The sequence below is a fragment of the Macrobrachium nipponense genome, chromosome 4 (assembly GCF_015104395.2).
Source record: "Macrobrachium nipponense isolate FS-2020 chromosome 4, ASM1510439v2, whole genome shotgun sequence".
NCBI lineage: Eukaryota > Metazoa > Arthropoda > Malacostraca > Decapoda > Palaemonidae > Macrobrachium > Macrobrachium nipponense.
Genome location: NC_061100.1, coordinates 87,466,572 through 87,480,661, shown reverse-complemented (window position 1 = coordinate 87,480,661; position 14,090 = coordinate 87,466,572). Strand labels below are relative to the sequence as shown.

The 14,090-nt window shown below is 43.7% G+C and overlaps 1 protein-coding gene across 1 annotated transcript in view; it reads left to right on the top strand.

The window, feature by feature from the left end:
• Window positions 1-14,090, top strand: part of LOC135211432 (GPI ethanolamine phosphate transferase 2-like) — a 468,113-nt gene that overhangs the window by 248,347 nt on the left and 205,676 nt on the right. Inside the window, exon 7 of the mRNA XM_064244742.1 lies at window positions 11,689-11,897. Coding sequence (XP_064100812.1) covers window positions 11,689-11,897 — 209 coding nt within the window. The remainder of the gene's footprint in view (window positions 1-11,688; window positions 11,898-14,090) is intronic.

Here is a 14,090-nt window from a genome sequence, read left to right as displayed (position 1 = left end):
TTCTGGGCCGAGTGAAACCGCTACCAAAGGTCCTTTGCCATTTAGATTCATCCTTCTTCAATATCCCTCATCTACAGAGGAGCCGATCTAAGGCCCACTAGTCGCTACCTTTACGGCTAGCGCCTCTGAGGTCATTCCTTTCGATAGCACGACCCACACCACACGTGTTTTTTCTTCTCTGTGTTGTGTTTTCTCGTGGAATTCTTTCACCACCGTCATGGAACGTCAAGCTGTTGCTGCATCCAAGTTAAGTACTGCTATTAATGGTTGACACTATTTAGGGGCTCCCCTTGGCATGTTTAACCAAATTATTTAGGTTTTTATAAGACGGCGTCCCATGCGGCACCGTCGCCGCGCCGCCATACTCGACTCGCTCCCTCGTGTTACCTAGTTTCGTGTCCCATTCGGTCCCCTATACCATTTGGGCTCGATTCTTTGTTTAGCAGCACCTTCCTATGATTTCAGTAATGCATTTATTGACGTTTTTGTTATTTTATCCACACGGCGGATGTTGTCCGAGCTCGCGCTCAGCTCGTAGCCTACGTCGTTACCTTTCAGCTCAGATCTTCATGCATGCATGTATCTTTTAGTTGTTAGGTTACCTCTTCGTTAGGCGCCCTTACCGAAGGACCCTGATTGTTCTCCCTTTGTCCTCGAGCCACCCTGGCCGCCTGCCCCGCGTGTTTTCGTCACGGCATATAGGCTAGCTGCTCGGAGTTGCCAGGCTTGACCATCCTTCCCGGTTGGCTCTGCCCAGCTTCTCCAGGACATTTCCCTTTCTCTACCATCTAACTTTTCTTCCTTTCCCCCCGTGTTAGGATAGGATGTTTATTTTATATGTTACATGTTCTTTGAGACAGCTTCGGTTGGCCTATAGGCCTCCTTCGATCGCCTGGCCTTTCTCACCGCGTGGATGTTCACCTGGCCGAGAGAGTTCCAGGCGACCGCCTATGAGCCACCCCGCCTTGGCCCTTCCAGTCCCTCTCCCCCCACCTTGGGGGGAGGTACGCTCGCTCATACTGTCTTAGGCAGCCAATCCGAGCAACCCTCCCTTTCCCCCCCCTCGAGGGGGACAGGGGAGGTGGCTGGAGGGCTCTCGACGAGCGGGCCTGCTTCTCTGCCACTCTCCCCAGTAGAGTAGGGGGGAGCCCTGCTCGGCTGAGCCTCGGTTGGCCACCAGGCTCGGTGGAGCTCGGCTCTCCTCGGCTCTCGGGTCGCGTTTCCTTACCGTTAGTCACCATCTCCTTCCCGCTCCGGCGGATTCAGGACCCAGGCGTAGTCAGGTCCGCCTTGGGTTGGTGAACTGTTGTGGAGGCTCCGGCCTCCCTTTAAGGATACGCTTGTTGGATGCATGTTCTTTTACATATAAAGACATCCATTACCTTAAGTTTAAGTTTATTGGCGGAGTCCCACAACCCCGCCAGGGATCATCTCCCAATTTACTCTAGTTTTAAGTTCCTCTACGGCAGAGTTGTCAAACTCCGCCGTTTTACTTCTTCCTGGTCTCCCCCTGCTCCTCACCCGGTGTTTGTTCGGACTACTCCTTGCTCCGGCGTATGGAATAGGTGGTTATCCTGATTCAGTGATGACATTGTTCTCCGGCATCGCCGGAAACACACTGTTTCAAGCGGTTCTACCAAGCCTCCTGTCGGATGCCTCACCACAATGCACGGCCAAAGAGCAGGTAGAGACTGGACCTTGTTACTTATTAACACCGGAGCACTCTGGCGTCATGGCATACCACAACCACGGACCTAGTCCGGAAGGTTAGTGGTGATACTCATGTGTCATTTCACTTGCAGGTCACCCATTGTATGGAGTCTGACTGCAATGCTGTACTTCAAGACCCCTGTGGGCACGAGGTCTGCCGGACCCACTCCACCTGCGCGATCCGCCTCAACGAGTCCCTGGTATGGCACCATGAGAGTTGCCTCATATGCTACGAGCTCGTAGACCAGGTCTCCTCTAAGGTAGGTGGCGTTTCGGAGTCTACACAGTAATACAATGAGTACCAATGACAGCTATATCTGTTTGATATGTCCGTTAAGTTAAGTTACAGTTTAACCTAAGTAGTCTTAAGTGTTAACGCTAACCCTCTCTTTCAGGGCACCCAAGCAGTCCGGCAGACTGCTCTAGCCACCCTGAAGGCCTAGGTTGGTGGGTTTGGCCATAATGTCACCAAGGGCCAACCTTACATCCTCTCCAAGGAGATGGCCACTCTCATCTTCCCCGGCGGGAAGAGCACGTCGTACGTGGACCCCGAAGTGGCAGCTCCCCTGATCGCTTCCATCCAAGAGGAAGTCTCACAGCCCCCGGAGGAGGCTGCTTCGCAGGAGGTCGCGCAGGAAGTAGCTGCCCTGGACCTAGACCTCGAGCCCATGGCTGTTGAAGTCATGGGCACAGGTAAGAATGTTTGTGAGGCAGGAACTGTAGGGGCTCAAGGGCTTTCCTTGAGTCCATCTAGAGCTTCTTCCCCTTCAACTTCAACCTCTTTCCAGGGATTCACCGGAGGACTTCAGTCGGTCAGGCCGAAGTCCACCTTGGCGATCCCTAAAGTCAAAGGCAAGCGAGACTTTAAAGCGCTGCAGAAGTCCCTGTCGAAGAAGTCAGGTACCAGCCTTGCCCGTAAGTCTCCGGCTCACCATCCCGGAGCTGACGAGGCTAAGCTGGCTTCTTATTCTAAAGGGTCGAGGACTAAGTCTTCTAAGGAGAGGGCTCAGCCCTCCTCCTCCGACCCTGAGGCGTCCACCTCAAAAGGAGCCAGACCCAGGACTCCTAAGGAGAAGGTAGAACCTTCCCCCTTTGACCCTGACACCTTCTCTGCAAATATTTCGGCAAATATTATGCAGCAGATGGGCAGCATGGTCGGGAACTTGGTGTAATCCAAGTTCCAGGAGATGTTTGTGCAGTTGTCATCCTCCCTAGAGGACTCAGGGCAGTCTATCCGGGCTATCTCGGACAGACTGGTTACCCAGGAGAACCTTATTGCAGGTCTCCAGGAGAATGCATTGACAGGACTTCCACAGTCCGGCCTGGCAGCTCAGAGCTTGCTAATTCTGGACTCGTCTACCCTTCCTCCCTTTACTCCGAACAACCCTTGGAGGGTATTTCGTATGCTCCTTTCGTGGACGGCATGCTGACAATTGAGGGCTGCGGAACTCAAATGTTTGAGGACTTCGAGTTCTATCTGCAAGGATTACAGCCCCCCTTCATAGGCTATGTCCGCCTCACAGAAGCAGCTATGAGGAGGGAAGACAAGGTCCCAAAAGAAACTGTAATTCTTTCCCCAGGACCAGGCGCAGCAGGCATGGTTACATAACCTGGAGGAGTGGCAGTGCACCAATACCAGGGTTACAGCATTCAAGAGCCCCTTCACAATCTTCACCGTGGACGAAGATACACCCATCCTGTTCACGTCAAAGGTGGCAGAATTGACTTTGCAAGCTGCTCCCCGGAACTGATGATCACTGGGTAGATCTTCCAGCCAACTTTTCTGTAGGTAAGCTAAAGCCGGACTGCACCATCACGCTATTTAGCGAGAGATTACCTAGGCTGCCAGAGAACCTCATTCAAACTGAGTATGACGCCAGGATGAGGCTTTGCAGGTCCCTCAACTCGCTAGTTATGACAGAAGTATCGGCTCTAATCTACGGAGAAGAGCCGTTATTCAAGATCATCGCCAAGTCACTTTTGTACTCTTTGCAATGTGACGTGTATGATTTCGTCATAGCTAGATGAAATTGCAGGAAACATGTGCTGGCGGAGGCCACGATCCACCACGAGCCTAACAAGCTTTTAGCCTCATCCATATGGGGCTCTGACCTCTTCCTGGCCTCGGTAGTGAACAAAGTTCACTGCGAGGCGGTCAGGTTCAACCAGAGCCTAAGGGTTCGCTGGGGACTCGTCTCCAAACGGAAACCGGAGTCCGCCGGATCGAATCCCAAGTCGAAGAAGAAACCTAGGAAGTTCCAGCCCTTCCAGGCCCCTCAACAACAGACTCTGGTACAGGCGGTTCCGGTATCTCAGGTACTGCAACTTTCTACCTCTAAGACACAGCCACAACAGCAGTTTGTGCTGCTGACACAATCGCCGCAACAGGCACAGGCTTCAGCCTCCTACACTGCCTCCCCTGCCTACAACCCAGCGTTTGAAAACCAGTCCTTTCAAACCTTTAACAGGTTTGGCAGGGGTAGCAGAGCTAGAGGTGCCTTCTGTCAACGGGGCGGCGGAAGGGCCACCAACCGAAGCAAGGGTTCCCGAGGAGGACGTGGTGCACGCCCTTCCTCAAACCAGTGAGAATCCCCAGGTAGGAGGGAGGCTGTTCCTCTTTCGTCACCGTTGGAGGTTCAGCAAGTGGGCCCAAAGCATTGTGTCCAAAGGTCTAGGATGGAGTTGGCTGAAAGGTCCCCCTCCATCCAACACCTTTTATCAGGAACCAACAGCGGGATTTGTAGAGTATTCTCAAGAACTCCTTCAAAAAGGAGTAGTGTCAAGAGTCAAGCATTTAAAATTTCAAGGTCGCTTGTTCAGCATGCCAAAGAAAGACTCAAACAAGCGAAGAATAATTCTAGACTTGTCCCGTCTGAACTTATTCATTCATTGCGACAAGTTCTGGATGCTGACCGTTTCACAGGTGCGGATCTTACTTCCCCATGGGGCCGTCACCACCTCTATAGATCTTACAGATGCCTAATATCATGTTCCAGTAGCAAGACACTTCCGCCCGTTTCTAGGCTTCAGACTAGGAAAGCAGGCCTACTCCTTCAAAGTAATGCCATTCGGGCTCAACATAGCCCCCAGGGTATTTACAAAATTGGCGGAGACAGTTGTTCAAGAACTAAGGTCTCAAGGAATAATGCTAGTAGCTTGTCTGGACGATTGGCTCGTGTGGGCCACAAGCATCGAAGCATGTCGCAAAGCAATGGTCAAAGTAATCCGGTTTCTGGAACATCTAGGCTTCCAGATAAACAGAACCAAGTCCCGGCTAACACCGGAGTCCCGCTTCCAGTGGCTAGGGATTCAATGGGACTTAAATTCCCACACTCTATCAATTCTGCTGTTGAAAAGGAGAGAAATAGCCAAAGCAACCAGATAATTTCTCAAGTGCAAACAGACATCCCGGAGGAACCAAGAAGGAATCTTAGGTTTTCACCAATTCGCTTCAGTAACGGACGTTCTTCTGAAAGCCAGACTAAAGGACATAAACCGGGTTTGGCGTTCAAGAGCAAACAAGAGATCCCGGGACAAACTAGCACTTATCCCGGCGATCTTACGGAAGAGGCTCCGCCCGTGGACGGAGATCAAGAATTTGTCGAAGACAATTCCGCTGCAATTCCCTCCGCTGGCCTTAGTGATCCACACAGATGCATCACTAAGCGGCTGGGGCGGTTACTCACAGTACAAAAAGGTACAGGGAACCTGGTCCCTACCATTCCGCCAGCTTCATATCAATGTACTGGAAGCTATGGAAGTGTTCCTCACCCTGAAAAAGCTTCATCCAGCCAAGAAATCTGATATCAAGCTGGTGCTGGACAGTGCAGTGGTAGTACACTGCATCAACAGGGGAGGCTCCAAGTCGAGCCACGTGAACCATATCATGATAGCCATATTTTCACTAGCAGACAGGAACAAATGGCACCTGTCAGCCACTCATCTAGCGGGGGTAAGAAACGTGGTAGCGGATGCGCTATCACGTTCAGTTCTGCTGGAGTCGGAGTGGTCCCTGGACAAGGAGTCATTCAGTTGGGTCTGTCAACTAGTACCGGGGCTTCAGGTAGATTTCTTCGCCACAGAGTCGAACCACAAACTCCCTTGTTATGTGGCCCCCAACCTGGACCCTCTGGCTTACACCATGGATGCTATGGCTATAGATTGGAATGTGTGGAAGAAGATTTACCTCTCTCCTCCAGTGAATCTTCTCTTGAAAGTCCTGAACAAACTCAGGACGTTCAAAGGTCACATTGCTCTAATAGCCCCAAATTGGCCCAAGAGCAATTGTTTCCCACTTCTACTGGAATTGGGACTCCGACCTCAACAGATTCCCAATCCCAAACTATCACAACTAGTGCAAACGCGGACTGTGTTCGCTTCCTCAGGAATTCAGAGAGCCCTAACTTTGTGGACTTCATGAAGTTTGCAGCACAAAGGGATGCTAATATCGATCCCCAGAACATCTTGTTCTTAGAATCTGATAAACGGGAATCGACCTTGCGTCAATACGATTCAGCAGTTAAAAAACTAGCTGTATTCTTGAAGGACTCTAATGCACAAACCATGACCACGAATCTGGCCATGTCCTTTTTCAGGACACTGTTTGGGAAAGGTTTAGCAGCTAGTACTATTACTACTACTAAGTCTGCTCTTAGGAAGATCTTCCAGTTTGGATTCAAAATAGACCTAACAGATTCATATTTTTCGTCTCTCCCCAAGGCTTGCGCTAAACTCAGACCATCCAAGAGGCCCAAGTCTGTGTCATGGTTCTTAAATGATGTCCTTAGGTTGGCCTCGGACGCTGATAATGACTCATGTGACTATATAGTTCTCTTAAGGAAAACATTATTCCTAATAAGTCTGGCCTCAGGAGCCAGAGTTTCCGAGCTTTTGGCTCTATCTGGAGAATCGGATCATATAGAGTTTCTCCCTTCAGGAGAAGTGTTACTTTCTCCAGATCGCCAATTTCTAGCTAAGAATGGGGACCAACTGGATAGGTGGGCCCCGTGGAAGGTTGTCCCACTTCCACAGGACCCGTCCTTGTGTCCAGTTACTTCACTAAGAGCATATCTAAGTAGAACTGCCTTGATATCTTCAGGCCCTCTGTTCATTAGAGAGAAGGGAGGCACCATTTCCTTAAAAGGAATTAGACAACAGATTTTATACTTTATAAGACAGGCCAACCCGCAGTCCTTCCCACGGGTACATGATGTTAGGGCAGTAACTGCCTCTATTAATTATTTTCAACACATGAATTTTGATGATCTGGGGAAGTACACGGGCTGGAGGTCTCCGAGAGTATTCGAGCGCCATTATCTTGAGTCCTTGGAAGCCCTTAAATTTCCAGCAGTGGCAGCCGGAAACACAGTTTCCCCTGACTGCTTAATTTAGTAGTAAGTAGTTTACTCTATATCTCTCCTTATATCTCTCTTTCCTACCTGCCTCGCTAGCATTCTTGCCGTAGCTCAGTCATCAATGTAGTTGTACTGTACCTTGGATGCCACATGTTGTATATACTTATGATAATTTCCATATGTTTTGTATTTGGGACTAGTCCCAATTTGCATTTAGTCTTACTATGCACTTTTAAGTAACTGTTAAGTTTTGTATATTGGATTAGCGTTAAGGTTGGAATTGTTCTGTTGTTACTTGTTCTGTAACCTTATATCTAGATTATAGCAATTAACCTTAATTGAATTTGATTATCCTATCCTTTTACTTGTGTGCTTCCTCTTTCCAAGCTTGTATGGCCATTTCTCTGGTACTATTTCACGGAACGACACAGGCTGAGCCCAGAAAAGTGATTTTGACGAAGGAAAAATCTATTTCTGGGCAAGGACCTGTGTCGCCCAGTGAAATCCCACCCTTTCCTTTTTAGCCCCCCCCCCCCCCCCCCTTTGTCTTGGCCCAAGCTTGGGTGCCATCTGCAGGAATGACGTCATAGGCGCTAGCCGTAATGGTAACGAGTAGTGGGCCTTAGATCAGCTCCTCTGTAGATGAGGGATATTGAAGAAGGATGAATCTAAATGGCAAAGGACCTTTGGTAGTGGTTTCACTCGCCCCAGAAACCATACCGACACCTTAAATAAGGTGAGCGAGCCAGAATACTCTGGCATTTCCATATTAGCTTTTTTCTCTGGTATTATAGCAATATTTATACCTTAGAAATGTGTGCTAAAGGGACATTTCTCTGGGCGACACAGGTCCTTGCCCAGAAATAGATTTTTCCTTCGTCAAAATCCCTTTTTTATTATAAAATATTTGCATATACACATACTTGCCAAGCAATTACATAATGGGAGCCCTCCCACCTCCCTGCTTATGGACATGGGTCATAAATGAATTGAGCCTGTTAGCACTGTTGTACCTATTCTTCCCCGAAAATGGGTGGGGATAGTTACCTTCACCCAAAACAAAAGAGTGCTACCATGAATTTTAACATTTCAAGCTCCCATTAAAGTAGAAACTATAGCTATGTAATTACTTGGTAAGTATATACAAATTTATTTTATAATAAAAATGTCATTTTTCATAATTTCCTGGCCTTGCCTCATTTATTTTGTATTTTATTCAAACCCAGCTTCAATTTCAAAAGGCTTACATTCTTTTCATAGTGAAGTATAAGAGACACTCATAATTTGGCAAGAGATATATCGAGTAAATAAAAAATATTTCTTTGAACTTTATAGCTCTCCCCTCATTTTATTACCTTAACAGATTTACCAAGGATTTTATTCACAGAAGAACTATCACTGAGCTGGGAATTTGAACCACTTTAGTAAGGGTTTATGGAAATTACTGTTTACCAGTGAAAACCCACATGTTGGCAAGGCTGATGACAGTGCTGTTTCATATTTATAAGCCATGTCATATCAAGACAGGTTTCATGTAAAATTTTGGTTTTAATATCTAACTGATTTATTTATCACTGAAGTAAAGAACAAAGTGTTATGGTAGCTAGGTAAATCACAAAGTTTAAGGAAATCAAATAACTTAAGGTCATTAAATGATGTACTTTTGATTAATATCAAACAATTTTTATATTTTAGCATCTTTTATTTGTAATTGTTATTTGATAATTTATAAATATGTATATTTAATTCTGGAGTCATATTGGAATTGTGTCAAACAGTGGTGTTTAGATGTTGGTCTACCATATGCTGTATACTAACATATGCAACTTCCCCACAAAAAGTTTGATCTTTATTTTATGAAATCACACCATACATAAGATACAAAATGTGTGTGTGTTTGTGAATTGTTGGCAACAGCTAGGCTGTTACACTAGCAGTATCCATTTGCAAATGTACTATTTGAAAAAATATTTCAATAAAACTTGTTTTACATACTGTATCCAATTATATACAGGGTGTTTGGAAATTAGAGCCCCCTCTACAGCATAAACTAAAATTGATATGAACAAAAACAAAAGTAATTCAGTACAAGTATTTATTTAAGTTTCTCTCTGAGTATTTAATATTTTGTGTGGCCTCCATCTGCCTGTACCACAGCATGCATTCTTGAAGGGTATGATTTCAGCAAATCACAAAAAAGCTGAGACTCAAACTCCATTTCCCTGAGCACTTCGGTCACCTTCTTCACACACATGAAGGTCGGGGGAGCTACCTGGAAATTCACTTGACGAGAAGAAATTGATACCACTGTTTCGAAGCAGCTCCTGTGTTTGAAGAGCCTTGAAACATGGTGCCTTATCATGCAAAAATGTGACTTCTTCAACAGATAACACATTTTCAGGATCTTTGAGGAAAGGAAATACTCCACCAGTAAGCACAGTATCTCTGAAGTATTCCTCATTCCATGACTGTCCTTTTTCTTTGATGATCCACATTAACGATTTGGCTGTGAAACAGAAAAATTCCCAAACATTCAGGAAATTTCACAACTTGGCAATAGAGCATGTCATCGCTGATATCATCCAACTTTGCAGCCCAAATGATGTCATTTTTATGATTTGTCTTCCTGACTGTGTAAGTGAAGAATTCATCTGATGTGGCAACATGGAGAAAGTCAGCTTCATCCCAATCTTTAAGAAATGAACCACAAAATCATGCACGGTCTTCTCTCTGTTGGTGAGTGACGTTGGGCTTGCTGATAACATGAAATGGCTTGATACCAGATTTCTTAAACTCACGATATGCAGCACTATAACGTCTCTTCTTTCCCCTTTTTGTTTCAAGTTCAAGTGCCAATATGCAGCACTATAGCTTCTCTTCTTTCCCCTTTTTGTTTCTAGTTCAAGGGCCAATTTACGTTATGTAAAAACTTTCTTTTGACTCCTGAGAAAGGACTTCAGGCCTTCCATGATTCTCACTCTTTTCGCAATGACAGTCATATGGATTTTTGTTCCAGTTTCCTTTAACAAAGGATTCATCTCTTTTAATGTATTTAGCTATCCAGGAACATGAAGTGAAGGATGCGCCAGCATCCCTGGCCTCTCTGAAGGTTATAGCCCGGATTCGGTCAGTCCATCTGATTTCCTCCATTACTCAGTCTGAAAATACAAGAAATGTAAAATGAAAAATAGCTTAATAGAAACTTAAGATAATGTACTTGGAGGTAGGCTATAGCAGAAAACTTCGTAACTTTCCATTTGTACTCTAATTTTGAAACTCCCGGTACATGTATACTATTTCATTCTGGAGTCATCATGGAACTGGTGTGCCAGACACTGATATTTAGGTGTTAGTCTGCCATATGTGCTTTGCTATCATGTGATGTTTCAGAACTGTTTTTATCCCAATTTTAGGGGATAGCACTAATACACAATACACTTGTGCAAATGCAGCTTTTATTTTATATATACGTAATTGCATTGAATATTAGATAAAGTAAAAATGTGATGTTGTCAGTTATGAATTCATTTCTTTAGCTGCAGCTTAAATTCAGTGGTACAGGTATACTTTCTGAAGGTTTCTTTAAGAATGTCACCATTGGGAATTAAGTTTATAGCAAGCTGACACCAATAGTGCAACTCTTAATAAACATGTGGTATTTACAGTTTAAAACTGGAAACAGCTGTTTTGCGATTTGGTTGTTTTTGTCATTACTTGCAATTGTTTATGTTAGTGTTTTGCATGAAATAATGTGTTTGTTAATTCTTAGAAATAGTTAAGAATGATTAAACAAACCATAAGTTTAGTAAGCTTTGTTGAATTTATGGTATGACTCACATTTAGCTTGTTGAATGTGTGCTTTTAGGCCATTAATCATAGTGTACTCTACCAAAAAATACAACTTGCACAATTCACTAGATATGTGATGAAATCATGTTTTAAGGACAAAATTTTTAGGATCACGCAGTATACAACATCAAATAATACTTAAGTAAATATGGCGATATGTACTGGTAACCAAAAACCCTAGGTTTACTCAAACCTACCCAGTTGGGTGTTAAATGCAGGGAGATTGTTGAGAGAATTTTTTTAGGAAGAAAGTGCATCTTATATGGCTGGAAATATGGTTATCTCCACTGATGCTTTCATATCTTTCAAAACATACTGTTTTAAGTTTAAAGTTGTTCATTATCAGTGTCTTTAAATTATGACCTAGTACGTAACTAGAATGCAGTAAAAATCCAAGAAAGTGACTTAAACTACAAGATTGGACCAAAGAAATTACTGCAAATGATGATTCTCCATCGGTAACTGTGGGGATTAAAATTTCTCCAAAACTAATATTTTTCTGCATGAAATATGTTCTTTGTACTTGTCTTAACTGACATTGGCATTTGTCATCTTTAGCTTATTGATATTTTACCTATGTTTGTGTACATTTGTTTGTTATCTATACATGTATGTACTACATATGTATATTTTACTTGCTCAGCAAGTTTATTGATATTTTTATTGTAGAAGGTGCACAGAACCATGTACTTACTTAAAATAGCACTCCAACTTTTTGGTAGGAAGTTACTCTAATGTTCAATTCCACATATTTCTAAATGAAATTTGGTTCTAGGGGCGGCAAACCACGAGAAGTTAAACAGGTAGATGTTGCTTCTACTCTTGCTTTTCTGACAAATGTTGAAGTTCCTGAAGGCAATGTTGGACGCCCCATAACTGAAGTTGTCTCTCATCTTGATATAAAGAAGAGAATGCTTCTTCATCATAATGCTGCAAAACAACTGCTAAGTGTTGCTCGTGGGTCTGGTCTTAGTGTTAATCATGGTAAGATTTTTTCACACTTTTTTTTTACTTTACATGTACTATAGGAATCCTTTTGAGGTATACTAATCAATTATTACTGCTCCTATAATGTGCAAGAATGCCCAGATTGAGTTGTTGGGAGAGTTTTTGGGTGAAGGTGAATGTTCGTGGGCTGGAGTACTCTGTTGATGATCGCTCCTGAGCAAGATGAGCTTAGTGTGTGAGAAGTTAATGTTGTGGATGGGTGGTTGAAGATTTCCTGAGGCAGGGGTGGAGAGAGTGAGAGATGTCAAGAGTACAATGAGTTTATCATACATACTTCTGTGAGTATTGTTTTCATTTACTTTAGAATAGTTTCCTTGATGGAAGTTGCAGGAAATTACATGGACATAGGTACCTCAGGAACTTTTTAGTCTATCCAAAGTGACATAGTATGGCAGTAAGAATAATAAGAAAAATCACTTTAGAATGTCAGTCATGTTATCTAATCTATTCTTGATATGTCTGGTTGCAGTTACTATTCACAACTTCAGCTGGTAGTTTGCTCCAAAATTAGGCTCTTATGAGGAAGTTCCCACTGTGGCTAGTGTTGAACCTTTGGATGTAGTTTTGTTACTCTGTTTAAGGTAGTTCTTTACAGTCCATGTTATACCTGTGAGATGCAAGGTGCCTGATGATGTTGTAAGGTTGGTTGCTCTTATTTGTTGTACTGTACCTCTAATCTTTCTTTGTCTGTCTTCTGGAGTGGTGACCAAAATTGGTCAACACACTCTGAAATTTTAATTAAGTAACTTACCCAGTAATTACATAACTATAATTTGCTGATAATACTTCAAACTATTGTGCAGGCGACCCAGTCCCACCCACTTGTGGGAGAATAACAACAACTGTGAGCAGCAAGTTCAGTTTGTTCCTGCTGTTGTCTGGTAAATACCAGTGATGGCGGTAGCTTGTTCATTATTTTACGGTTATTTAACTGGATTTCAGTGGTGGGCATTCCCACTGGAATGCATATTGAGTAATCTTTAATGAAATCTCAGGATGAGCTTTTACTAGTTTTGTTATTTCTGGGCTATTGAGTTGATTCATCAACTAGGCTTTGTTTATGCTTGCGAGCCAATAATAGTTCAGCCCTATAAGTAATTCTTATATCATTCCTTTATGACAAAATTTTTCATCAATGATGTTGACAGGGCTCAGGCTACCCGTAAATTCTTCATTTTATTTAAGTAACTTACCCAGTAATTACTTAGCTAAGAGTAAAGATGGCATCTTAAATTTTGAAAACCAGTAGCAGTGATAGTCTATTGTTTACACTGGTGAATAGCCTCTCCCAATTTTGGGGTAAGAGAGGAATAACTACAGCCAAGAAACCAACTTTGTTTCTGCTGGTTGAAGACCAACACGGTTTTAAGATCACAGCTGAGTTTTGGATTTTGTTGGATATTTTCACCTTGGTGAAGTATTTTAACACTGTAGCATTCAGCATTTATTATTTATTCAGGAATTCAAATCATTGCATTAGTGATTTTTTCTGATTTAGTGTCTGATTTTGACTTTTCTAGTGAGCTATGTCAGACACTAGTTCTAGTATTCGGTGTTGCAGCAAAGGCTACAATACTTGACTTACCAAAGCTAGTTATGACTCGCATACCTTGTGCACTACTTTCAGGGGACAGGTATGTTCTAGCAAATTGACATGTGAGGAATGTAGGAGGAGGGATGCACAAACTTGGAAAACTTTAGCGTCTCACCTTTCAAAGTTAGAGAGAGGCCGTAAAAGGAAAGCAGCGTCTAGAGCTGAAGTAAAATCGTTAGCTAGTCAGGGCAGCATTCCTTCTACTAGTAAAATGATTGTTTTTACGTATTGTCTCCTCTCCTGTTAAATTGCTTTCTCCCATTTCCAGCCCTCCTCATAATCCACCTGCTCTGTCTCCTAGCTCCCAATCTTCCAAGCCAGATTGTCTCACCAGCTTTAAATCTAAGTTTGACCAAAAATTTGGTCTGATTGCTGACACAGTTGCTCATTTAGGGGAATCGATGCATTTCCTCTTGGATAAGTTTTGTGATAAAAGTGTAAGTGAAGTGAATGTGGAATAGATGGCTGTCTGACCAACTGAGTCTCCTAGGCAAGGTCATTACCATACTCCCCTAAACCTGGGAGGAGGCATACTGGAGGCCCAAGGGAGGTTGGTGGGGTCTGCCCATGGGCAG